Below are 25,062 nucleotides of genomic sequence, written 5' to 3'. Positions count from 1 at the left end.
AACAAGTATTTGTATCTGGAATCAAATGGGGGGTTGCAGCAATGTACACACCTGATACCGCTGCTCTTGTTGCAGGGAAGGTATGTATTGGGGAGTGAAAATATTACATGCTTTATATGTAGACAATTAACATGTTCAAGAACCGACAGCCATGCTAGCTGCTCTGTCAGACCGTACTTTGGCATAGCATTTTTTTTTAGCTAAATGTTATTCTCTGCATGCTAACATGCTCACAATTACAATGTTTAACATGCTGATGTTAAGCAGGTATAACGTTTTACATGCTCACTATTTTTGTTTAGCCCACTCAGCACAAAGTATAACCAATTCTCATTACTTTTGCAGATATTAGGTCATAAAACAATTTGGAAAAAATTATAATTTTGACTCAGTGATGGCGCTGGATGAAAAGTTATACCAAAGTCACCAAGGTTCATCACAATTCCCCCTAAGGGGGGGCGGGGGCATTTATGTCAGTACCAAATGTCATGGCAAAACATCCAATAGTTATCAAGATATTTCACTTAAAACCAAAAATGTCAACCTAATTGTTGCATTACACAATCTTTTCATATTATTTAACTTTTTTTCAAATTCCTGGGGGTTCCACTCAAGTTTAAAAGAGGTGGACACAAACTTGTTTAGAGACACAGAGAAAGAGCATGTCAAGTGTGCAAAAGACAGTATGTGTCTATGTGTTACAAGATGGGAATCTGGTCAACAAACACACACGCAGAGAAACAGACACTTCAAAGCTAGGAGGCAGGCCATGCAGTGAGGTGGTTTGAGGCGTCAGAAGTGGACTGACAGGTATGGATGGGTCAGTTATTATCAGAGGGCTTCATTTTGATTCTTAGGAACCCAAGCCGACCACTGGAGGAGACTTCAGAGGAGAATGTCAACACTTCGACAGCTTCCCCGGACACACACACACACACACACACACAAGTGATACACACAAATGTTACGCTTGCCTTTGAGGTTTTACAGGGTTCTTTTGCTGCCAGCGCGCTCACACAACAACAAGAACAAGCGCCGGGATTGTCTTTGAGGTGTGTCTTATTTTGTCTGCTAGCGCACACATATAAGCACACTCATACCATAAATCCAAGTGACACGGTTGTCTTTGTAGAATATCTCATTTCACCTGTTAGCGCACACACAGCTTCAACTGCTATGTTTGCCTTTGTGGCATATCGTATTTTGTCTGCTAGCGCTCTCTCTCTCTCACACACACACACACACACACACACACACCAGATGTCTTAGAGGTATATGATTGTATTTCATCTGCAAGCATGCAAGCACGCGCACACACAAACTCCAGAGGCTACGGCAGTCTTTGAGATACACCTCCAGACTCTTCTCAGAACAGACATTCTGTCTTTTCTGAGAGCTCTGGGCTGAGAATGACGGCCTGCAAACCCAGGTAGCATCACAGTGTCACTTCAAACAGAGACATCAGACAGCTCTCTGTCTGTCAGAGCGTGCAGTGTTCAGACTGAAGCTCCAGAGGAAAAATACTCAATGACATCACATTGGCATGCACACACAGTCGATGACTACAAATGATACAGTTGTTTCAGCTTCAACACACACTCTGACTTCTTTTCTCTTTCTGAAGTGTGCAAAAAGGATGGTATAAAAATCGAAATATTTGGATTTTCATTCATGCTTGACTTTGCCTTCCACATGTTGTGTATTTGAATGCGTCTGCAAGAGAGCAACAGCAGTTTACTTTTCTTCCTCCTCTGATAACAAAGTGAGGCAGAAGGTTATCTTTCAGCCGGGTCTAACTTGATGAACATTGCTCTATTCTTCAGACACACTTGTGTCTGTGTTCTCTGTTAGTCCAGACAGATGTTGGCTGGCCGGACGAGGTCCTCCTGACAGGCGAGTTACTCCTGTCGCTTCCTGCTGGGATGGGTCTCGACCTCGCAACATCAAAGCAGAGCTGAGCTCCTGTATTGCTGGAGCAAAGCCGCTGAAGCGAATCCACCAGACACACGCACGCACGCACCCATGGTAATGTCTAGATACAGACTGATACTGAAACACACACTGAACCAGCTATATATTGTTCAGTGGTGTTGGTAGCCGATGAAGGCAGTTGGAGTCACGCTCCTATTCTCAAGATGGCTGAGCAGTGTTATCAGCAGCAAACACCCAAAAAGCTCTACCGTACAGTTATGAGAAAAGAACTACAGCTTGGTTTCAACAAAGAAGTCATTGTGCTTAACTGGCCACTTTTTTCCCTCAAACATGGAATAGTCTTAAGCAATTACTTAAATAGTGTTACAAAGTACTAATTTGGCTCAGAAACTAATGCTTAACAAAAATGTCTGTCTCTAATGGTGAGACAACCTAAAAAAATGGTTAGGGTGGCTTTACAAGCAAGTATATTCAAGAGTGAGAAAGACTTCTGTAATCACAAAGAGGCAATATAAAACGGACTTGAGCAAAAGATATATAACAGCAAGAAAAAACTAAAGTATTAAAAACAGAGAGAGAGAAGCAGAAGTGATTTTTTTCATCAGAGCAACCAGTGGAAAGGAGATTTAAGAGACGAGAGCGCAATTGAGAAACATGAAAACACTACATTAAACAGGAGACTTCTCCAGCCACGCAGTAACTTAGAACAAAATAGGCTGCTATTATCAGGATGAAATGCTGAGCTTGTGAATCACATAAGCATGTGCAAATATCATCCACCACACAGCACAGATATTGAGACGGAGGGGAAACTAGCTTAATTATACATTTTCATTCCTCACTGAGACAGATTTAGGGAGTGTTTTGTTGCCAGTGCAACAATGACCAGAGAGGAGCCCGGGTCTTAGAAACTGTATCTCACCATTCATCTGTTTACACCTGTTATCCACCAATTATAAATTGGATGAAATGTGCTGCATACAACAAAGCTAATTGCAACAGTGACAGGACAACTTATTTCTTCATCTGACCGTGTTTCTTGCCCCATCACACATCTTTTCAGCAAATGTTCCCATGTTCTTAGATCTCAGCAATTTACTTGGCAAAAAATGTCAGTATTATTGATAAGAATGATAGTCAAATCTATAAAACAAGACCTAAGTTGTAATAAACTAGATTCCGCCCTTAATGTGATGAGGGCATTTCTTGTTTTAAAAAAAAGGTAAAAGTTGAACCCCCACATGCTCTCCCCCTCTCTAGTTAAAGCCAATACATACACCCAGTCTCCCAGTCTGTATTTTCCCTATAAGTATGATTGTTTAATTTGTATATGAACTCACACAGTCTTGTGTGTGTAACTTAATATTATGCATGGATGAGTAATGTTTTATTGCACTGTAACCAGCTATTAATTCTCCGTCTGGTCTCGTCAGCTCATGTTCGTAAGGCATTTTGTGATTTGGTATATGTTTTCAATGTTCTTTTTATTAAATCATATCTGCTAACTAATGTTCCTCAGTGAGAACTGAACTGAACTGGGAAGCGGATCAGACCTGGTCAGAGAGCAGAGTTAAAAGTTGATTTCTCTCCATGCAAAATAACTGCTAACTGGCAATCAAAGCCCTCTCACATTCCCACTATAAAAACTGACCACCGAAACAATTATGACCGCATCTAAATTGGCCCCACAGCACCCTCCCTAAAAACACAATCCATCAAGACATGTGAGGGAGAGCTGTGGTCTGTATTTCCTCACTGCTTAATGAAATGCCTGGATACAGTCTGAAACAGCTCCAGCTTCTCAGAGAAAAACTAGAAAAGGCTATCAAACAGAGGTCACTTTGTTTTGCACAATCTCCCTACATCAGATGCCAAGATGTCTTTGCCAAATATTCCAATTAAAATTGCACAAATCAATGCCCTTTGACACTGGGTTGCAACCCTGAACCTTGCAACAGGCCTGCGAGAGAAAAAAAAGCTGCCACTTTTTTGAATGGTCTGCAAAGTCACAGAACATCTGAATATGTGCCATGTGCTTTATGATATGGGCTCAAAAGTTAGTCGTCACTGTTGCTGTTTATTATGCTGCTATGAAACTGCGCTGTGTGAAATGTGCCTCTGGCTGTGACGACAAAGTCATTTATGGTGCCAGACTTTCTTAGCTAACCTGAAAACTTGGATGGAACCAGAGTCAGCAAGCATCATCCTCGCTGAGATGTCCTTTAAAAAGACAGCCAATCCTAATCCGGTTCAGGGGATACATAGAAATTGGAAGAGTGTTGAAAATACAAACTTACCGGAAGGTGTCCAACAATCTAAAAAAACTTAGGGGCATGAAAAAACAAGACTCACAGCAGCCAAGCTAGCAGACTATAATCAGGCAAAGGCTTGGGCGATCTTTTCTTTTTTTTTCGATCTATTTTCATATCGTCTGATCATGGCTACTTGAGATCACCGATGGGTGATTTGATCGTCAGGGGGCAGTGTTACGTTGCAGCATGTCAGTGAAATGCCAGCATGGAAGAAACAGGCTTATTAGCTTTAAGATAATCCTCTTCTCCTCATCTGTAAATGCACAGTACAGTGTTTCCCACAGAATTACTGGGGGTGCAATCGATAGCAGCTACAGCTTGCTAACCTCGACAGCCCGGCTGTATTCTAACGTTAACATGACTATCCTAATTAGTTAGGCTCCACACTTGCTTGCTTATAAGTTATTTGAAGGTGGGTCTCCGACATTGACAGCGTTGTGTAAAGGAAATAGATAGACTAACTTCTTCATGCTAGTTCACGCTAAATAAAAAGTCCTTGGTCTTTACCATACGTACAAAATACGTCTATATTGCATTATAAAAGCCCTACGGGTGTTTTTTAATTTCTACATTACATTGATTCATTTAGCTGACGCTTTTATCCAAAGCGACTTTTGCAATTGCTATATATGTCAGAGGTCTTGCTCAGGGACACAATGGTGGGGGGGTTACAGTGGGGGATTGAACCAGGGTCTCTCACACTAAAGGCAGGCATCTTATCCATTGCGCCATCACAAAACAAAGAGCAACATGTGTTTCACTATAGAAAAGCAGTGAAGCCAACATCTCCATCTTGAGCTTGTGTGTTTGCAGGATGTGTGGAGTGTGAGGGTGTGAAGACCAACCCTACATCTGCCTCTCTCTTTCTTCCTTTGTCTCTCTTATTGTCTCTCATATACTCTCACCCATTCCTTCAGCACTTCGGTGGTTCTGGTCCATGCTGACAGCCTCAGTTCCATGTTTAGCACACTGAATTGAGTGTGGCCTTAAGGCTGCTAATGTTCCATGTATCTGCCTTCCCAAAGTAACAGTGTCTTGTCTGTGAGTGTATTTCCTCTAACCGTTTGGTCAGAATGTTGGAAAGTCTGACTTCTGAAAATGAATAATACTATTGAACTTAAAGTGATGATTCACTTCATAAATAGGAAACATTCTCCACCCCAGCATTCCTCAAATCTCACGTCAACACCTGTAAAGAGAAAACAGCATTATTTATCACATGTTTATATTGCTAAAAGTAACTGTATTCCACACTGTGCACTTCAGTCAAGCTAGCCAATGTTCCCAAATATTGTTGGCATTATATATTAGTGGCAGTGGTTAAAGAAATTCCTATAGGCGTCTATGTTTCCCAGCTCATATTTCTGAACTGGTCCGATAGAACATACAGAGGTTGCAATTACGAGCTACTAACTAATTTCCAGCTTCTGTCTCAAAATGGAAGGTAACAAGACACAAACAGAGGCTTCCCTAACAACTGAGGCCCATTCAGGATGAGAGAGCAGCGCTTTATGGTCAATGTTGTGGACAGACAGCGGGGGAGACAACTTCCAGATAACTTGCGCAGTGTTTACAATGCTCTACACAGGGGTCTGAGGCTCCCAGCAGCTGACCGGTGTAAACAGTCCCTATCAGCTGATCCTGGCCTGTGTGCACAGTGCACAGCGCAGGCGACCACCCTTGAGTTTTTATGATCTACTGAGCATTCTAAGTTCCAGACATTTGGAAAGGCCCAGCGTTATGTGTTTTTGTGTCTGTGTCGTGAGAGATAAATTTAAAAAACATCGCTGAAAAAGGAGGTCCATTGAATTTTTGTAATTTACGAGAAAAATATGTTGCAACAATAAAGTGCCTCTTGGGCCTTAATGTTTTTGTAGCGGGTCGTGAGGAAGATTGGACCTAAATCTGGATTTTTTAAAAGTTTTTATTTATCCAGGGAAGGTTGACTTAGCATGCATTTGCAGCAGTGCCTGACTTCATACTCACAATGTTCCACTCTTTCATGTCTGGAAGTCTTCATCTGTTGGCTGCTGAGCAGCTCCAGCAGAGGACTTACAGGCCCGATGCCTTGCTTAAGAGCACTAATACAGACTAAATAGTTTTTTTTATTCAAATTCTCCATCCCAGATTGAAACCACAGTGCTTCTGTGACCTCTGGACCGCCTTTTTCTCAAAGCTTCAGCGATTCAGTGAAGAGACTAGCTGTGGAAAGTGTGTGCGTGCGTGTGCGATGACGGTTGTGTGGTGGAAAGTGAAGGTGGAGTGGAGGACAAACAGAGAAAGAAAGAGAGGAGAACGTTAAAAGCTAAAGAGGAGAGTGTTGACGGGATGCCAGTGGGCAAAAAATGGAAGCAACGCCGACTCCCAACTGCCTCAGGGTGAGCGTGACTTATCAAAGCCTGCAAAGAGTATTGATACAGAAAAAACGTGCGGACAGTCGGCTTTACTGATGGAGACCATGCGATTTTTCCAGTGAGGACAGATGGAGGCTCGCCGCTAAAGAGAACTTACTGGGAAGCCTGTGCAGTCCTGACGCAATAGGGGCATAATTCCACATGTCACAGAGCATCAATAAATATGTTAAAATATTTAAACAGATTTCCCCTAATTACACCCCTTCTGACCTCTGGATGGGATATTGCCTCTGGGCCGACCACTTCAGGCTCGTGTTGAAACAACCGCAGATGTAATTCCTCACGTTAGGCGTCCAAGTTCGCTCTGGACGGGATTATACGGTGTACCACTTGACATGGATGGCAGTGCTCACCGGCTCTACTGCCACCTCCAAGGCAAACATATTTTCACCCAGTGCGGCTAATGCTCCAGCCCAAAACATTAGCTGAAGTGTCTTATGCTGAGGACAGACAGAGTGCAGCCACTAAGTAAGCTGGCTGCTGTCTCAGGTCGGTGTTTGGGCTTGGCAGATTTGAGGACAGCGGTGGAAAATGTACCCATAATTCCCTCCTAATGTTTCCCCCACCTCTTGATACACTGACTGTCTGCTGACAAAATTACTCATTTAGGTTAAAGTGTCCCTCTTTCCTCTTACCACCTTGTCTCTCCATGATGGTGACATCTACAACTAATGCTAACACTTAATAATGTTAAACATTGCTTATATAGTTTTCATTCATTCAGATGTATTTATTCTGATGAATTAAACCCAGGTTTGACGCACAGGTTCGTTCCTTTGAGACAACCCCTGCAACACTATTTTAAATACCAGCTTTTAACACTAATCCGATATATTTGTCAAACTACAGTACTCTGAAATACTACAAGGAAAACAAAATTTCACTTTCATGCAAAAAGAGATCTTCATAATGCATCTTTTATTGTTCAAGATTCCTCCCAGTTAGTCGGTTGGTTTTACTTCTGGAATATAACAGTTGTAAACACCATGAGGCAACACACACACACACACACACACACACACAAACCCTATCAAACTGATCAGTTTTTCCTCCCATCACAGACTTCAGAGTCAAGTTCCCACACTGCTCCATTTGGAACCGTTACCCCGACACAAGATGAAAAGTTTCAGAGTGCGTGCAATGCAAGGCCTGTTGCTGCAGCCAAATATTGAAAATGTCAACTTCCTGGCAAGCACGGATCACCTTTAATCATCATATTGTAATGGCACTTTCCCCTTCAGGCTTGAGCAGAATAATTGTAGTGTTGGTGAAGCCTTCATGGCTGTGTGCAGCTGCGATATTAATACAATGCATACAGTAATACCTTCTGGGCAAACTGTCATATGTTGCTCTGTAGATAAAGCAAACAAATTCCCTGTGGAAGTCACTGCCAGGGTTTGCGATCTTGTTCCCAGCGGGGCTACCCGTGCTAACACAACAGTATGATCCAACTGTGCTGCAAGGTGCTGCTTTGACATTTTTACTAGGATGTCTGTGAAAATGTCAGATGTTAAATGAGATAAGCTGCAAATCCTTTCGAATGTTTGCACCTAGCCTTTTGATCAGTAGTTGTGGTTCAAGTTAAGATTTATCTGCAGCAGCTACTGTATATATATGTATGTAGACTAATACATAGCAAGCTGGTCATTATGTCATAAACACTTTTTGACATAACCAGTGGAAGCTTATTTTGCAATAATGACTGGATATTAGCCTGCAGATACACAAATTCTGACTAAAGACACTGTTCTGTCTAATATAAAACTTCTTCTTCTTTCTTAATTATTTTTTACATGACAAAGTAATTTATAATCTCCTGCAAAAAATAGCTGAGCAGGATTGCAACATCTGGAGCTAGCACTCAAAGGCTACACTGTACAAGAAATGGAACTATTGCAACATCAGCATACATACACAGTATAGACATACACATTCAGCAACCTGTTGAAGAAGCAAGCGCTATGATCAAGGATTTGGCTGTCCTGACTTTCCAAAGTTTGATTGCACCTGCAAGTTATTATAAAAACACATACTCTAGAACCATTGGGCCATAAAATCCGTTAGCAAGATGGTGTTGAGCATAGTAAGCTGTAAAAATGTCTACATGCTGCTTCCAAACACAGAGGAACTTTCCAAAAATGGGGCTGAAGTGGGTTGATATAAAGAGTAAACAACTCTGCTATTAAAGTGTTACAGCCGGGACTTTCAGCTCCAAGTGCTACTCTGGAGTGGAGACCTGGGAAAACAAGGCTCACACATAGCCACACATAAAGGCAAACATTCCTCTCTCTTTTACACACACTCACAATCTACTCAGTGCACTCACAAACAACATACAAATGCACACAAACATTTTATTTCACACACATGCAAATGCACAAATACGTATGTATGCATGATAATTGGTAGCATGGAGTATATAAAAGGTAAAAGCTGCAAACATTTTCCAACCAGAAAACCTGCAGCAACCATAAAGCTTAACTTTCCTGTCTGTTTGAAACAAATTTACATTTTAAAATAATAGCATCACGTATATTAAGCCCTCACCTGAAATCTATGAAAAGTAACTGGACAACTTGTTTCTTGTGCCAATCATCTTGCATCTGGTATCACACTTTACCTTCACCTCAGCTATTAGCAAGGTGTTGTAGGAAGTCCTCAATGCAAAGTGGTGGTGAAAAATGTCTTCTTGGAGGCTGAAGCTGAATAGTCATTTAACAGAAAAAAGTTTTACCACCACACACCTTAGGTTTTCCATTCCTTCTCACCCAAACTCTGTCTGTGTCAGGTCAGAGCAACGGACATTTTGTTCAGTTTAGCCCTGGACCTTTATGTCAAGCCTTCCTTCCAGTTTGTCAGTACCAATTAGCCAAGTCAATTCTGTTGAACACCCACTGTACTCGATGTATTCCATCAACAGATGGAATACATCTCTGAGAGGGAGAGATTGCTGGGTGGGAGTGTTACCACGGCTGGACTGACCCAGATATCAGTCATTGCGTGGAGGTTTGGTGGTTGTGGGAGAGGACATTACCTTTCAACCCAAAGGCCTATCTCTCACTCTGTGTACCGGGAAAACAATGTACGAGATTGACCAGCAGACAGCCAGAAGCCCCACTGAGACCAGCCCTTCCTCCCCCTGCTCATTCCACACATCTGGGGAGAATCACACTCATCACAAGGAGAACTCAAACATCCTGGTGAACAACACGGTCAGCACAAAGATCGGACCTCGTGGTCTAGGCAAATTTAATCAGCCTGCCTCAGATCTGCTGGTCGCTATCTTTTAGTTTCAGCCAGTATGCGAGGAGGACTGGCTAAGAAAAACATTTTATCTTTCCTACACTTCTAATAATGTCTGTCCAACAGCTTCTCTCTCTATCCCGCTCCTCCTCTCTGTGGTCTGGGCTATTGTATAACACATAGTGTATATACTGCTGCTCGCACCAGAGGATCCTTACCCCCTAAACGCCGTAACTCAAGCCTCCTCCCCAAGACTAATGGCCCCTGTCAAGCTCACGGAAATTAATATCAGCCAGTGCCGATCTGATGACAGCAAGGAGTGGGCGATGCTGGTCTCCTCACTTCCATAAACCTACTCACATTCAGTCATTCAGATGCTCCTGTGTGATTCACTCTATGGATAGATAGATGGATTCATTGGCAGGCAGTGGACCATAAAATGTTGGACAAAAAGGAATATGCTCCAAGTCAGTTGTTCCCAATTGTCATTTCCCAAGAAGGGTCACCATAAATTTGCTTTCGCTTTAGGCAGATCATGTGGAGGTGACTTTGAATCCTCACTGACAAAATATAAGCTTGGATGTTGTGGTCCAAAATCTGCCCCTGGTCCACATTGCATCCACCTCCCCATCCCATAAGATCAGCCTGGCATATACTCTTAGAACGCCACCCTTCTCCCACTTCCTTTCCTCCTTCTTCTCCTCTCACGCCCTTTCACAACTTAATTCAAATGGCTTGACTCCAACTGTAACCTACAGAGTAATATTTAGCTGCTTAAATCATGGTGCATGGCATTGTCCCTGACACAACTACCACTATTTCTTATCTCCCTTTAGGCTCACACTTTTCCTTCCCACCCTCCGATTTCCTTCCTCAACATCCTCAAACCCCCACTCTCTAGGTATCCTACCTTCAGCTGTTCTCTCCACAAGGCCAAGAATAGGGAGCCAGATGCAGAGAGTGATTAAGTTTTTAAACCTGAATGATGTGGCTGCATCTGCTTCCAATCCAGAGGCAAGTTAACTCCTACCATCCACATCTTTTTTGAATAAACACTGAATAGTAAAAGAAACAGTAGTGTCACTCACTCACCCTTTTCTGAGTGGCCATCGCTTTGCCTGAATGTTTTCAACCATTGTACTTCCAGGTTCCTCAAGGGTTCGAAGAGTCACACGCCAGCTTGGGACATTGGCAACTCATCTTTTCATGAATTACCTTGCATCAGCCTCTCCACATGAATCATATCCTCTCGACTCATTCCTTCTATCCCTTTCCTTCTTCCCTCTCCATCTGTATGCATTATTTTCCAATTATCCACATTACTAACATGACATCTTCCCACTCCCAAATTTTTGTGCTTTCTTGTCCTTTTCCACGCCCCTTCTGTTGCTTTCAGCAGGTGTTTCTGCGTCCTGAGTGGTACGGTTTGGATATATGATTGCAAGCCATCTAATGCCCCCATGTACCTGCTCGACATCCGCTGCAACAATCTGTCATTCTTACTTTATTGATATTTGCATTATTATCATTGCCATTACTATTATCTTACATCTCTCTGTGCTACTGTGTGTCCTGAGGTTTAAGGTCCCTGGTTGGATAGCCCATAATGTCTAAATCCAACCAGGGACCTTTATTGAGGAAAGGCTTCATGCTTAACTTTGCGCATCCCTATAAGACATCTGCAGTGAAGAGTAGTGTAGGGCAATATAAAAGCCTCTTGTCTTATATCTCTGAAGGGGCAGCTGACTTTGGTCGGACAAGCTGTTGGCAAGCGGCCCGTCAGCATGTGAACCCTGGTTGCTGCTACAAGGAACCTCTTGTCCTCTCATTATGACTCCAGTAACGAGTCTCTTCAGTCCAAGATGGCTGACAGTCCTTCCATATCATTAAGGGATTATGAGAGAAGATGTTTCCTCATCTGCCCAAGGCTTCTGGACAAATCTCCCTTACAGGGTAATGTATGAGCAGAACCCTCAAACCTAAAGTATGTATGCATTGTGCCAAACACTTTCAAATGTTGACAGAAGTAAAGATTCTCTTTGTGTGTAATACACCTCTCCTTTACGTTAAAGACGATTATGCAGAAAAATTTGAGCCTTGAGTGCTATTCAACAACAGCAATTCAGAAGAAACTGTCCCTTGTTTGGCACAGATTAACATGCTCCCATCGGGTGTAAGCTTTGGCAATGTCTCGTGCAGATTCAATTCAACAAAACCATTGCTTGTTTAAGTGACAACAATCAAGGCCGCTTAGGTTGGGAGAGGAAATGAGCTGAGCTCCAAAAAAGCCTCAGAGGATGTATCAACAAAAAAAACCCATGCAGGGTTGTTAAAAGAGGGTACGAGATTTCACGTGGGAGCAACAACAACAGCAGCCAGTAAATAAAACCAAACGCCAGTGTGTGTCAGGAGACTTATCCTGTGAGAAAACTTGCTCCGGCCAAAACAGCAGAGCTTTGTTGGCCCTGTGAGGAGGCCAATGGAGGGAGAGGGAAAAGTGAAAGCGAAAGGGGAGGGTGGAGTTAGACTTCAACCCCCCCATCTCTGGAGACGTTGTCAAGGGCCAGTAGTTTATGTTCAGCATTCATTAATGGCAGAGTTAACACACTTTATAGGCAAACATAATACAGTAGAATGGCAGCAGTACTAAGGTTGTGATGAATTTTTATAATGGAGAGGTGCTTTGCACTTTGATGGAAAAGAGGCCCACCTGCAGCCCATAGGAAGAGCAAAATAAAGATTCAGCAGAATGGCAGTAGAACAGCTTTATCAATAGAAAATGGTGAGCCACAGTGGGATAGATGCAGCTCATTTAGACTCTCTATTAGGCTTTCCAAAACATGGAGTGAAGACCTCATATATGGTCAAAGAAGAGAATGGGGTACTAAAAATCATCACTCATTCAGTTTTTCAGTAAGCCTTTTCCTAATCCAGGTTGCGGTGGGTCTGTGTGAAACCCAGCATAAAGTAGATTGTCATTAAGTGTGATGTATAATCATACGTATGGGTGAAACCGTCTCTCCAATACACTTAATTTACATGTCTATAAACTGTGGGAGGCAACATACTTGAACAAGGTGTGAACACGTAAACCACATACAGAAAGAGCTAAGGCCAAAAATCAAGTCCAAATTCCTCTTACTGTGAGACAGCACCATTAAAAACTCAACCACCAAGCCGCCTACTACTGAAAAACTGCTTTGTAATTTATATTACTGTAAAAGACCTCATTTCACTTCATTTTTATTGACACAGACACACAGACATAGACACGCACCCACAAGGCTCCAGTTGCAGCTTTGCAACATGCAGTTTCACACTCAATTTACTGTTACCAAAAGGCCATGGACACATCAAATGCTGCCACAATGCTCTACAGACAGGCCAGAGGCTGGAGGGGGTCACGCACCACTGAGTCAGCATATGACCTCATGACTACATTTGGATCACTGAGTCTGCCTCGACCTGCATGATCTTTCCGTAACTGTAAATCTCCGAGAGCTGTCTCTCAGTGTGTCCAGCATCGCACCAACACTGCCAGGATAACATCAGAAAGGCCAACTGACAGCTGTCTTACATTTCAGAATTTTCCTTCTCCATTCACCTTACATTGCATTGCATGCATAATTAAACTCTCTTAGGTTTTAAAACCTTCTACCATAACCCTTTTAAGAATTTCAGACAAGGAAGTCGTTCTTGCTACAAATGGAAGAACCTAAAAACATTCATTCACATGATAAATGTGCCGAGGGATGTTTCTCATTGTGTCGTGCCTTCTTTATTGCTTCTGACTAAATTTACCACCTGTAATGGATGACCTGATGACCTTTTCTAAGACAACGTAAATCCACTGCAAGGGTAAGGGGTTTGATCACTAACATTAAACAAGCATGCACATTCAATACTTAAAAGCAATTTGAATGAAATATCCACCAAATGCACCTAAGAAAATCCCTCACATGGTGCTGTTGCTCTGAGTAAACATACAGAAATATATCAGAAAGAGTAATGATTTCCATTTGGCATTTTATTGGCCCTTGCATAAGCCTTGCACAGACAAAATGCAGAAAATAAGAAAAACCGACATGTCTGGATTGAAAAAAAAAGTGGAAAAATAATGAGAACATAGATGCTGGTTGTGGGTAATGATGAGTCTAAATGTGAGGGCTAACCGCTCCAAAAAAACATGTGTGCTCGCTCTGTAAAGCGCCCTGTAAAAGCTTGTGCCAAGGGAGGGTACAGCAACGAACCACCACCCAGTATCCCACCAGAACGAGCTTTTCATCCAGCCATCTGCGTCTGAGGTTTGGTTTGTGTTTTCTCTTTATTTATCAAAAACAACCAACAGTCAACCCTTAAATGTAACCCATGAATTGATGTAGCTGTAGAGCAGCACTCTGTTTCACATTCAAACTGTTACAAACATTCACACCTGGGTACTACCAACTTCAAGGGCAGTCTTTTTTCTTTTTTTTTACCGAAGCAAACCTGAGTCATCTCTCAGGTTTTTCCCTACATGGCCTAGCAAACATTTGAACATGTCCAAGCTGATGCCATCCCTAAAAAACACAACTATCCTTCATATTCTATATCCATATTTCTCCTGGTAGGAGAACCTGGCAATATCATTATGGTGTTTGGTGTAATCAGAAATAATTATTATTACCCATTTTACATGCCTTTAAAAATATTCTCTTGCTTTGAGTGACGGGCTCCTACATGAACAGACAATTTTCTGCCAATGATTGTCCAGTTTGGTTATTTCACACAAACAATGTCTGTATGGTTTTCCTCTGAGCTCTCATTGGTTTTAAATAAAATATGTTCAGCTTATTTGGAAATGAGTGAAGTCACATACCTGTGCACGAATCAGGATTTAGCAATATTTGAATGAAATGACAGTTGTGGGGTTGTTTCTTATTTTGCCAGTCCACTTTCAATTCAACCCGTTCTCACTCCCCAACTTGTCACATATGGACTCATGGTCAAGACCCATCGGTGTTAGTTTATAACGCACTGGGGATCCCTATAGCGTCATAGTTAAACGTAGTGGGGGAAGTACTGTAACGTCAGTTTTTGATGGTAAATAACAAATAATAACGTGCCGCTTAAAAATGGTGATGTTTTGAAACGCTTTTATTTTGAAAGTCTAACCGGACGTTGCATATTTGCTGTTGCTAACTTGACTGCGGAGCCTTAAACTTCTAAAAATGACGCTAAAGGTGTACCCAGGGTGTTAAAACCCGACGCCAAAGGGCCTTGACCAAGCGTCTATATGTGACGAGTCAGGAGTGAGACTGTGCCGGTCAATTATACCCGCATACTCCTGATGAAGGAGATTTTTGAGTGTCTTTACTAATTAAGACATAGTGCTTTTTTTGTTAACATTGTTTTTTACTTTTAAAAGTAACCTGTGGCATTACAACATTACTGTCATTATTTTTTTTTTATTTACAACATACTGACAATTTTTCTATTTTTTATTGTAATTATGACTTTAAAGGACTATGTTGCAAAAGCAGCAGCTTTTTGTGTTTCTGCTTTCTCTTTCTCTTTCTATGACCAGAAGCATATTCTGTGCTTTGCCTGTTGGGACTTTGTTTACTCTACATTGTGATGGACAATGTTTTCTTAAAACAGGAAACAACTATTTAAAAGCTTGGGGACATAAAATCTGGGTGAAAATCGGTTATACTCCTTTTTAAAAAACTAAATACCCTCTTTGCCCACATGTCTATGTACATTTAACTGTATTTAATCTGTATAGTCACAGTTACACAAGGAGCACCCCTCTTCTTCCCAAGTGCCAAGAAACACAGTAATCATGTTGATAGTTAGTGATCTATCACCACTGCTGTGTGAGCCATGAGTCAATAGCCTACCACAAAGCCCGCTCGCTTGACTCATAACATCAGCAATCATTCTCCATGTATGCCTACAAACATCACACATCCAGAGCGATGGCTCTTGTTAGCATGTGTTATGGGATACGTTAGGAAGTTTGCTCCCTGTCCATGCTTGGTCGGACACTTTTGACACCGGTTGTTGTGGCTTTCCCAGATGTTTCCTTTCAGCTGCCTGGGTCATGGTTAAACACGCTGCAGAGATAACGATAAAACAGTGATTGACGAACTATGGAGGAGAAGAGAAGAGAAGAGAAGAGAAGAGAAGAGAAGAGAAGAGAAGAGAGGAGAAGAGAGGAGAGACCTATTCGTTCAGCAGAGGAAAGGTTATCTGTGACAGCTGGAGAGACAGAACTGGGCCAGGTGTGTGTTAACTCTCTCCTGCTGCTTTTCTCATTATAAATATCACAGAGAAAAAGATATACAGAGAGAGAGAGAGAGAAGGACAGGGGGAGGAAAAGATGATGGGGGGAAAGGAGAGAAAAAATAGAATATGACAAAGAGAGGGGGGGGGGGGTAGAGGTCAAAGGAAAATACCAGTAAGTGAGTTGGCGGGAGTGGAATACGAGAAAGGCTCCAGTCAGGAGAGAATGAGAAAAGGAGGCCAGGGAAGGACTCAGAGAGGAATGCTGGGAATGGGAAAGAGCAGAAAGACAGTGACAGGAGACGGAGTGGAAAAAAGAAGTGGTGGGAAGATGTGAAAAGAAGGGATTCGGGGAGAATACGGCTGAGAAAACACAGCAGACAGAGAGACTGCTGACAGACAGCTGGAGAGAGACAAATGGAGGAAATCTGAGGTGGAGGTAAAAGATGATCTGCCACCGCTACACACTCAAAACATCCCATGTGTGTTTGAGTGTCTCTCTCTGTTGACCTTATATGAGCATTAGGTGGGTGAAGCGTCATGCATGAGGACAATTCAGAAAGAGTATAGTTTCAGGTAAGACTCTCGCCATTAAACATGATTGATGAACTGACTTTCAATTTATAAGGACCTTTTACCGCTGGACACGTCATACTGTAACTCTACAGAGAAAAAGCAAAGTATAATGATGTGAACATGGTCAGATTGAGGTACAGTGCAAATGGCAGACTACACAATGCAGCCAAGGGAACCCTGAAACAAACCAGAACTCCTATTCTGGAATATTACTTGCCCTCAGCTTAATTGTGTGTTTGCTTGTTTGTGATACAATTAGATTTTTTGTTCTCTATGTCCACCTAGTTACCCGATAATTTCTTGTCACTTTCAACAAGAAGGGACAGCAAAACCTAGACCTAAACCTAGATTAAAGCTTCTCCAGGCTTGTATCCTGCAACACCAATCTCCATCTACAGTCACATGTCCTGCTAAAGTAAACATAAATAACAGGATCAGATAGATGACAGGGAATACGTAAAAAGGTTTCCGTCTCAAATGCATGCTTCTTCTGCATGTGTGCGTTTCTTCTTTTTCATCATTAAACAACAAACGAGTGAACCATCCCTCTCTTGGATCATTTAGCCAGCCTACCTTTGAACTAGCAGAAGGCCTGGAGCAAGTCTGTGCACACGTGTGTGTTTGTGTGTGTATGTATGCATGTTCTAGTGCAATACCAGCCTCTGCATGAGAGCAGGGTAACTTTCTTCCACACGCACATTTTCCTGCATCCAGTCAGCCTCACGATGCCTCACACACAAAACAGACTTATGAGCATCACAGAGAAAAACCTCAAAATATGATGAGACAATAACAGGGCAGGGGGAGGCTTTGTTCTCTTTAATCTCTGTTATTTGTTGAATTATGGAACCCTTGTGGTCAGAGAGATTGTGCGGAGACCCAGGTGCAAGCCACTTTTAAGGCAAAAGTCCATCCTGGCTAACTGTGCTTGAGCAAGGCAGTGAATTTCTAAAAGCACTAACTCTGGGTAATCTTCACTGTCGTTAAAAAAGTGGCAGTATTGACTAATCCATACAAGAATCACGCCTCAGCCAACATGGAATTTCACTGCTGTACCCATGTACATGTACTTGTTTTGCACAGCGTCTTATTTTTCTTGGTGTTTTGGAGTGAACACTGTGACTGTACTTCCAGGGGAGGGTATTTTTAACCGGTGTGGCTGCACTGTAAACACCAGAACACTGTGTGTTCTCACTCCAAGATTTAAACACCGCGGCCGACAGCAGACTCCCCGCGGCACGAAAGGCAATACTGTGTGCAAGACAAAAAGCAAACGGAGAAGGAGGTAGAGAGACCACTGGAAAGAATAATAATGTCTGAAATATTTTCCCAATTTTGACCCAGGGGTCATTAAGGAAAGTGTTGGGGAATGATGCAGAAGTGGACAGACAACTGCAGAAAATGTGAGTGAATCACATTAGAGGTAGTTGTTCAGCTGCAACACATGTTAACCTAATCTGATTTTATACATTTCTTGGTTTAATTTGATAATCTTATGGTTCAAAATCACGTGTTGGACCAAAAGTCATTGTCATGTTTCCAACTTGGATCAGGCCAAGTGTGCTGGGTTGGACTCCTCTGTTAGCACATTATTTCTAATTTGTTGAACAGACCACAGACTGTTGACCTTCATACTGAAAATGCCAATAAAATTGCAAGGACAAGCTCCTGCAGAGCAGCGGCAAGAACATGGAGATCATGGCAAAAACTGCAGCAACAAACTTGGCCTGCATCCTTTTGTTATGCGTGTCAGCGGTTTCAACCAAGGCAATTTTTAAGTCAATTCTCATGTCATTCTATACTGAAGTTGAAGAAGTTGTGGTTCCCTTTCCAAGAATGCAATTTACAATCAATGAGAGCCTACCAACCACTCTAGTACCATCACAGTGTATTTTAAAGACCACTGCCTGACCTTGTTGGCTGGGGAAAAAAAGTAGACTGCTTTTTCTGCTCGTTAGCATTCACACCTCCCTCACAACGACAACTTCTCTTCCAGATATGGAGTCCGGCACACGGCGAGCCAGACCACCCATGACTAGGACAAATTCAGACACCCTCCACAAGCCATCCTATTGAACCTTCCCCCAAACCCCTCCCTCTGCTGGAACAAGTTGGCCCCCTCCCGCTCCCTCTATTCTCTCTGTTGTTTCAGCAGTGTCAGAGTCACTCGAGGGGGACGAGCGAGAGCTGAGTGAGAGCCAGGAAGACAACCAGAGCACGCTTTGACCACTGATGTGCCGGACAAAACCATAAATGCATCATCACCGATAAAACTGTGGTTATCTAAGATTGTGATGACTGACAAATGATCAAATATTCCAAAAGTTTCCTTTTCATGTTCTTCCTTTATATCCCTCCAAATGTTAATAACAGATGCAAATGTCACAGTCATAGAGCTAATAAATGTAAATGTTGATGATTATAGTGACAGTGTTGGTAGTACTATGTGCAACTTTTTTTTATGCATGTAAATATATATAAGCAGCGTGTTTAGTGTTATGTACAAAATGTGTTTTCACACAAATAATAGAGGCTACATTCAACTCTAATGGTTGCCTACGTGGAAGTCGTGCAAGTCTATGTATGTTTATTTGTGTCATTAATGGTTAATATATATGTATATAATTATACATACAACATAACCTGAAAAAATGGGGAGATATTGATCAAAAAAGCCTGTAAATGGCTTGATTGCTTAACGGAGTGTTAGCAATAATTGAAATATTGCGTGCATGCAAATGCAACCACGGCAGTGTGAAAACCCTGCATGCAAACCCGGCAGAAAAAGAGAAGAAAAGGTGATAAAAAATTTAAAAGGAGAGAGAAAGAGGACAAGGGAAACAGACAGCGTCAGGCCCACCCAGAGAAAGAGGGAAGCAGAGGTTTGTTTACATTCTACTTGCTCACTCAAACTCACCGGACCCCGACATTATTCCCTGAGGCATTCCACCTTACTTTCCTACTTTGAACCCACCCATGTTGTTGCCTAGAGTATTATCAGGTCAGGGCAGGAGATGCACCGAACAAGAAAAATATGCAACAACAGACCCTGATTATTCTCCTCACACACACGCACACACACACACACACAAAGAGAATCAACAGGATGTATTTTGTTCTCTAAGTGGCTGAGTGTGTCTGGCACTCATCCACACTTCCGGGCAAACACTTGTGTACATTTTCTCGAGGAGCAACATTCCGGAATAACATTTCACTCACATCAGAGGCCACTAAAACAGCAGCCTGCAACGTTCACAATGTGTGCATACAATAAGGTGCATTTCTAAGATAAAGACACATTCATCACATAAGGTATGGCTCTATTACTGTTGACACAAGAGAGGGCATGTCAGTGTAGACTGACAGCAGAGAAAGAAAACTTTAGAACCGGTTTACAGTAGGCACTTGTATTGTATGTACTGGTTATAGTACTTTACAGGTGTACAGCTATTGTATTTGTAAAAAAACTCTGTTTGAAAAAAACTGAGCTTGTCGCTGGAACGTCATTACTTTGAATGTGAACAAACATAACTTTAGGTAAATCCCATAAACACCCACACAGTTCTTCAAGGATGAATAACAGTGAATCCAATCATCTGTTCTTCTTCTACACTATAGATTTAGTAAAAAGTTGGGGTGAAATCTTCAGTTCCACCTTAAAAAAAGAACTCCAAATTACCCCTAAATAAGTCCCAGAGCAATGTGATTTGGACAGCTGCCAAAACTCTTGATGCACAAGATTATTCCCTATCAGTGGTGGTGGCGCTGACACTTCATTAAAGCCCAGTCGACTCAGATAAGCTCTTCATTCCAGCTCGTCATCCCGCAGTGCCAGAGGCAGTGACTGATGTGAACTGTCAGCAGTGAGTACAACAGGAAGAGCAAACGCTTCGCCTTGTTCTTGTCTCCATCATGGAGGGGAAACGGGAGTCCTTGACAGCCCAAAATCTTATAGATGGATTAAGATGGGAGGCCTCGGAAGAGCACAGGTGTTGCACACCAACGCAAAGGAAACTTGAGGCTTACGCTGCCACCTGCTAGTGTTTGTGAGAGCTGCGCAACATGGACATGGATCAGTCATGTACAGCGCGTTAGCCGGGGAACTTGTAGACACACAGGCAGCAAATACACAGACCAAACTTAAACAAAGCAAAGTTTGTTAGCGTCACATTCAAGCTACTATCACACAGTACTATAGAAGAATTGTTTGAGGTGTCCCTCATTATGGAGTAAAGCACCTTGTACATGTTAGTTTGTGGTAAGCTAGCTACCTATCTGTATCTATAGGCTGTACTTGTGATTTCATGTTAACCAATTGTCCTTATGGCAAAAACACCAAGGTTCCCATTTGCAATAATTATAACTATAGATATGTTTGGATATGTAGAACATGTTGAAGAAGTTAACTCCCTCATACTAGTGGCTAGAATCAAATTTAATTAGTATAAAAAGTAAATGCAGTAAAAAGTCATGGTAATCATTCTTCGCTGTTGATAGCACAATAAGAAGTGACACATCTTCCACCATGGAAGAAGTGGGCTTCTACCTTGGCTTTGCTCAAAACACCACCAGAGCTGCTGTCTTCTGCAAACACAACACCAAAGAAAAATGTTCCATCTACTTCTGTGCTCAGCGCTTAAACCTCTTATTTATTTTTCCTTGCAAATGTGTCATGTTCAATTCTGCAGGAGCAGAAATATTGTCAGGGTAACATGATGCTGACTCTTGCACCTCTGGATGCTTATAACGTAGGTAATCTAGGAGTTCCAATCTTATTTCACAGTTACGCTGACTGCATGTTGTTCCGCACGACAGCCACAACAGAACAACACAGAGGTAATAATAAATGCGTCACGGGTCGAATACTCTTTTGATTAACTTCTTTTTTGAGCAGACAGGTGGAACTTTTCACCACCACCAAGTAATTAAAATCCTATGAATAAAAACTTTTAAAAAATCTTTCCAACTTTGGCAAACACCACCCAGGTTAGGATATGTTTAACTGCGAGCAAACAAGCCAACACATGCTGCCACTATTGTATATACGGGGGGGGGGACACACACACATCCACACAGTCCTACGCTTGATCCTGCTTGATAATAGGACTCTCCAAACCTAACAATGAGTGTTGGTTAATATGAAGGAGTAACGACAGCATTTACTCCACCTTCTCTCCCTTTTTTCCTCTGAAAGCCTGTAGAGTAAAGCTCTTAAGGGACTACACAACACAATTAGACAGACTAATTACCCCCTCCATACCACCAATTCCTCACCCACACCGACAGGCTGGGGCAGGCAAGAAAGTTCTGCCTGCCTATGAGCTTCCCGAGGACAGGGAATATAGTATGGTGCACTGATTGTACATTTCAAGTAACTGATGCTGTATCCATAGGAACACTAGAACAGGGCTCAAATCTTATAAACCACCAACGAAAGGGAAGGCAAGGGTCAGAGCCATAGCACACTTGCAGCATTTCTGCTCGAAAAGAGCTTGAAGATAATGCTAAATAAATAAATAAAGTAAGTGCTAAATAAATAAAGTAAGGAAGGTGTGGGGTGGGACCTGTGAATATGATGGGAGATAGATGCTGACACAAATCAAATCAGCTTTCAACTTCCTCTTCTTCAAACTCAGATAAAGGAAAATCACAAAGAATGTAAGAGCTACTTTTAATGGGCCAAGCAGGAGATTTTAGGAACCCAGTTGTGTTAACAACTGACAACTTCAGCAGCAGGTTAATGATGAACAACCCCCCCCACCCCCATTCACCCTGCAGGCAGTCTGGACTCATGGACGCACTGGGCGGATTTAGAAGCAGGGGAACGCTGACCTGCGCTTTGATGTCTCCTGCCCACGTTTCCTCTAGGTCACGAGGAAAATCTGCAGCTTTGTTCAGTTTCAAAAGTCTGAAAACCAGAGCCTTTCCACTTTTTTTTTGTCTCTGTTAAGAAGCCTTGCAACAGTAGAAAGAGACAGTGTGGGGAGAAGGAGGGATCAACTGGCCAAACAGGAAAAGTTCAGTTGTGCTCTGACAGTTCTGGATGTGGGACGGGCTGAGGCGCTGCTGAAACTATTTGGCGGGGACTTTTGAAAACTCCTTCCTCCTTAGGACGGACCGACCCCGCCTTCTCTGTTGCAGCCTGAGAAACCGAGCCAAACATTTCTGCAAAGAGGAAAGAACTTGGCACAGCCTGAGTTTAGTATGGTGAACCACTTAACAATGATCTCTGAGCGTCCATTAAACCATCTGCAACATTTTGACACTGTTGGGGGTATTAAGAATATGCTCTTCTGAGATAATCTGAAATATTACCCTGCATGGGAGACAGAATGGGGAGAAAACCACGGAAAAAGAGTGTATTCAGACCATGTTCCCATAATCTTTGGGGCTTCTCAGGTAGCACCTATTACCCTTGTATTAGTTTTCCTCTCCATAGAGAAGCAGCCACGGTTCACTTCCCAGGTAGGGATCTTAATAGTCTTGACTATATACTTCAAAACACACAATCAAAACCCTAAACTCTCCTCTCTCCCCCTGTAACACACATACACACACACTGATTACTAAATTATGTGCAGACTGAATGGGCAGCAGGATGAGGTAATACACTGACAGTGTATTACTCATCTAGTTTCCCCTCTTAGTTGATGACCAAAAGCAGCGACATCATCCCACCATAGCACACATGACTCACCGCCGTGTGCTTGAACTCTGTTTCAGAGCTAGACAGACACCTGCTCAAACCAAGATGGGGAAAGAGCATGACAGACACTGAAAAAGAGAGCAAGCCTGACAGGCCTGATGCGGTTGGCTCTTTCATCCCTGACACCTGTGGAGTGTCACTATGCTGCCTGCACACACAGATGAACTAAACAGACACATGGCAGGAGTCTGTCCACTTCCACCAACCTTGCAGATCTTGCTCTCCTCCGTCGCAGCTCTGGACTTGCCTTCAGCCGTACTCTCCTGTTGGTACTCAGACTTGATTGACAGCTGGCAGGAGAGCCTCGGGGCGCCCTCACCTGTCCTGAACTCCTGCTGCCTGGCCATGTAGCCCTGTGAAGTGGCTGCCCTGACCGCACTGGGGATGGGGAGGGCAGTATGCACTGGCTTGGTGCCCACCGCGGAGGGTTGCCTGAGCTTGGAGGCTACGCCAACCACCGGCATGGTACTTCCCAGGCACAAAAATAATAACACAAGAGTGGGAGGGAGGTCCAAAAAGAACCGTGAGTAAAAGAGGAAAAAAAAACTGCAGTGATTCCTACTGATGTCTGGCACAGGAAAGGAAGAACAAACTAAAAAAATAAATAAATTAAAGAAAAAGAAAAAAAAGCAGCTGCCTCTCAGACCGAGAGGAAAGCAACTGCGTTCATTCTGCAGCCTACAGCAAGCAGGACTCACAGAAACTGAGAAAGCTTCTCCTTCCTCCCGGTCACTCCCTCCTCCTTCTCCTCCCACAAGCACACTGCTCCCTCCCCTTCCCTCACTCCCCCCCCCCTCTCTCTCTCACTGTTAGAAGTGTACCACAAAGTCAGCCAAAACAGTTCAAGAGGGCGTGAACTCCACTGGAAGGTATAACCACCACTCGGCAAAACCGTGATTACTGAGACCTGGCTCGGTGTGTATGTGCCTGTGTGTGTTCAGTGCTCCCCAGCACAACTGTCACAACAGCTCTCTTTCTCCGTCCCTCTCTCTCTCTCTCCTCACGCAAACACTGAACACTAGAAATAGACTCACTCCCTCCGTCTACATCTGGAGCTGACCCTCGCTTTGATGAGAGAATTAGTGAAACTGTGAGATGGGAAAAGCTCTTCTACATAAGAAGGAAATTAAAAAAAGACTATTTGAGGGTTGAAATAAGAAAAGGAGAATTCTGGTGTGAAGAGCTGCAGGAAGTGGATGGAGCTGTCTTTGTAAGAAACTTTTTAAATGTAGTTTTTATGGTGAGGGCAAGTTTTGTTGTTGCTCAACTGGTTTCTACTGCTGAGCTTGATGTTCTAGTGGTTTGTCTTTGCCTTAGACTGTAGTGTATTCTGTCTCGCCTACTGTCTTTCCCTCTGTCTTTATTCTACCTGAACAGAAACAAAGAAGCATGTACAGCCTTATCAGTGCAAATCTATTGCAGAATATATTTGGCATTTTGTTCACTTGCTGTGTCTGTCAGCGTAGTGTCCAGAGCATGGAGGTGCTACCAGGAGACAGGCCAGTACATCAGGAGACGTGGAGGAGGCCGTAGGAGGGCAACAACCCAGCAGCAGGACCGCTACCTCCGCCTTTGTGCAAGGAGGAGCAGGAGGAGCACTGCCAGAGCCCTG

General features: G+C 42.8%; 1 protein-coding gene across 5 annotated transcripts in view; it reads right to left on the bottom strand.

Moving 5' to 3' along the window:
- The window catches only part of nav3 (neuron navigator 3), a 375,602-nt gene that overhangs the window by 176,334 nt on the left and 174,206 nt on the right, over positions 1-25,062 (bottom strand). For 2 of the 5 annotated variants that reach the window (XM_046072611.1, XM_046072612.1), the window contains exon 1: positions 23,657-24,121. The exons of the other annotated variants lie outside the window; for them this stretch is intronic. In XM_046072611.1, the coding sequence (XP_045928567.1) occupies positions 23,657-23,914 (258 nt within the window). In that variant the 5' untranslated portion in view covers positions 23,915-24,121. Of the gene's footprint in view, positions 1-23,656; positions 24,122-25,062 lie in introns of those variants that run through there. 5 annotated transcript variants of the gene reach the window in all.

This window comes from Micropterus dolomieu, linkage group LG16 (assembly GCF_021292245.1).
Source record: "Micropterus dolomieu isolate WLL.071019.BEF.003 ecotype Adirondacks linkage group LG16, ASM2129224v1, whole genome shotgun sequence".
In the NCBI taxonomy this organism is placed as follows: Eukaryota; Metazoa; Chordata; class Actinopteri; order Centrarchiformes; family Centrarchidae; genus Micropterus; species Micropterus dolomieu.
Note: the sequence above shows the minus strand (reverse complement) of the source record. Positions and strands in the feature narration are given on the sequence as shown.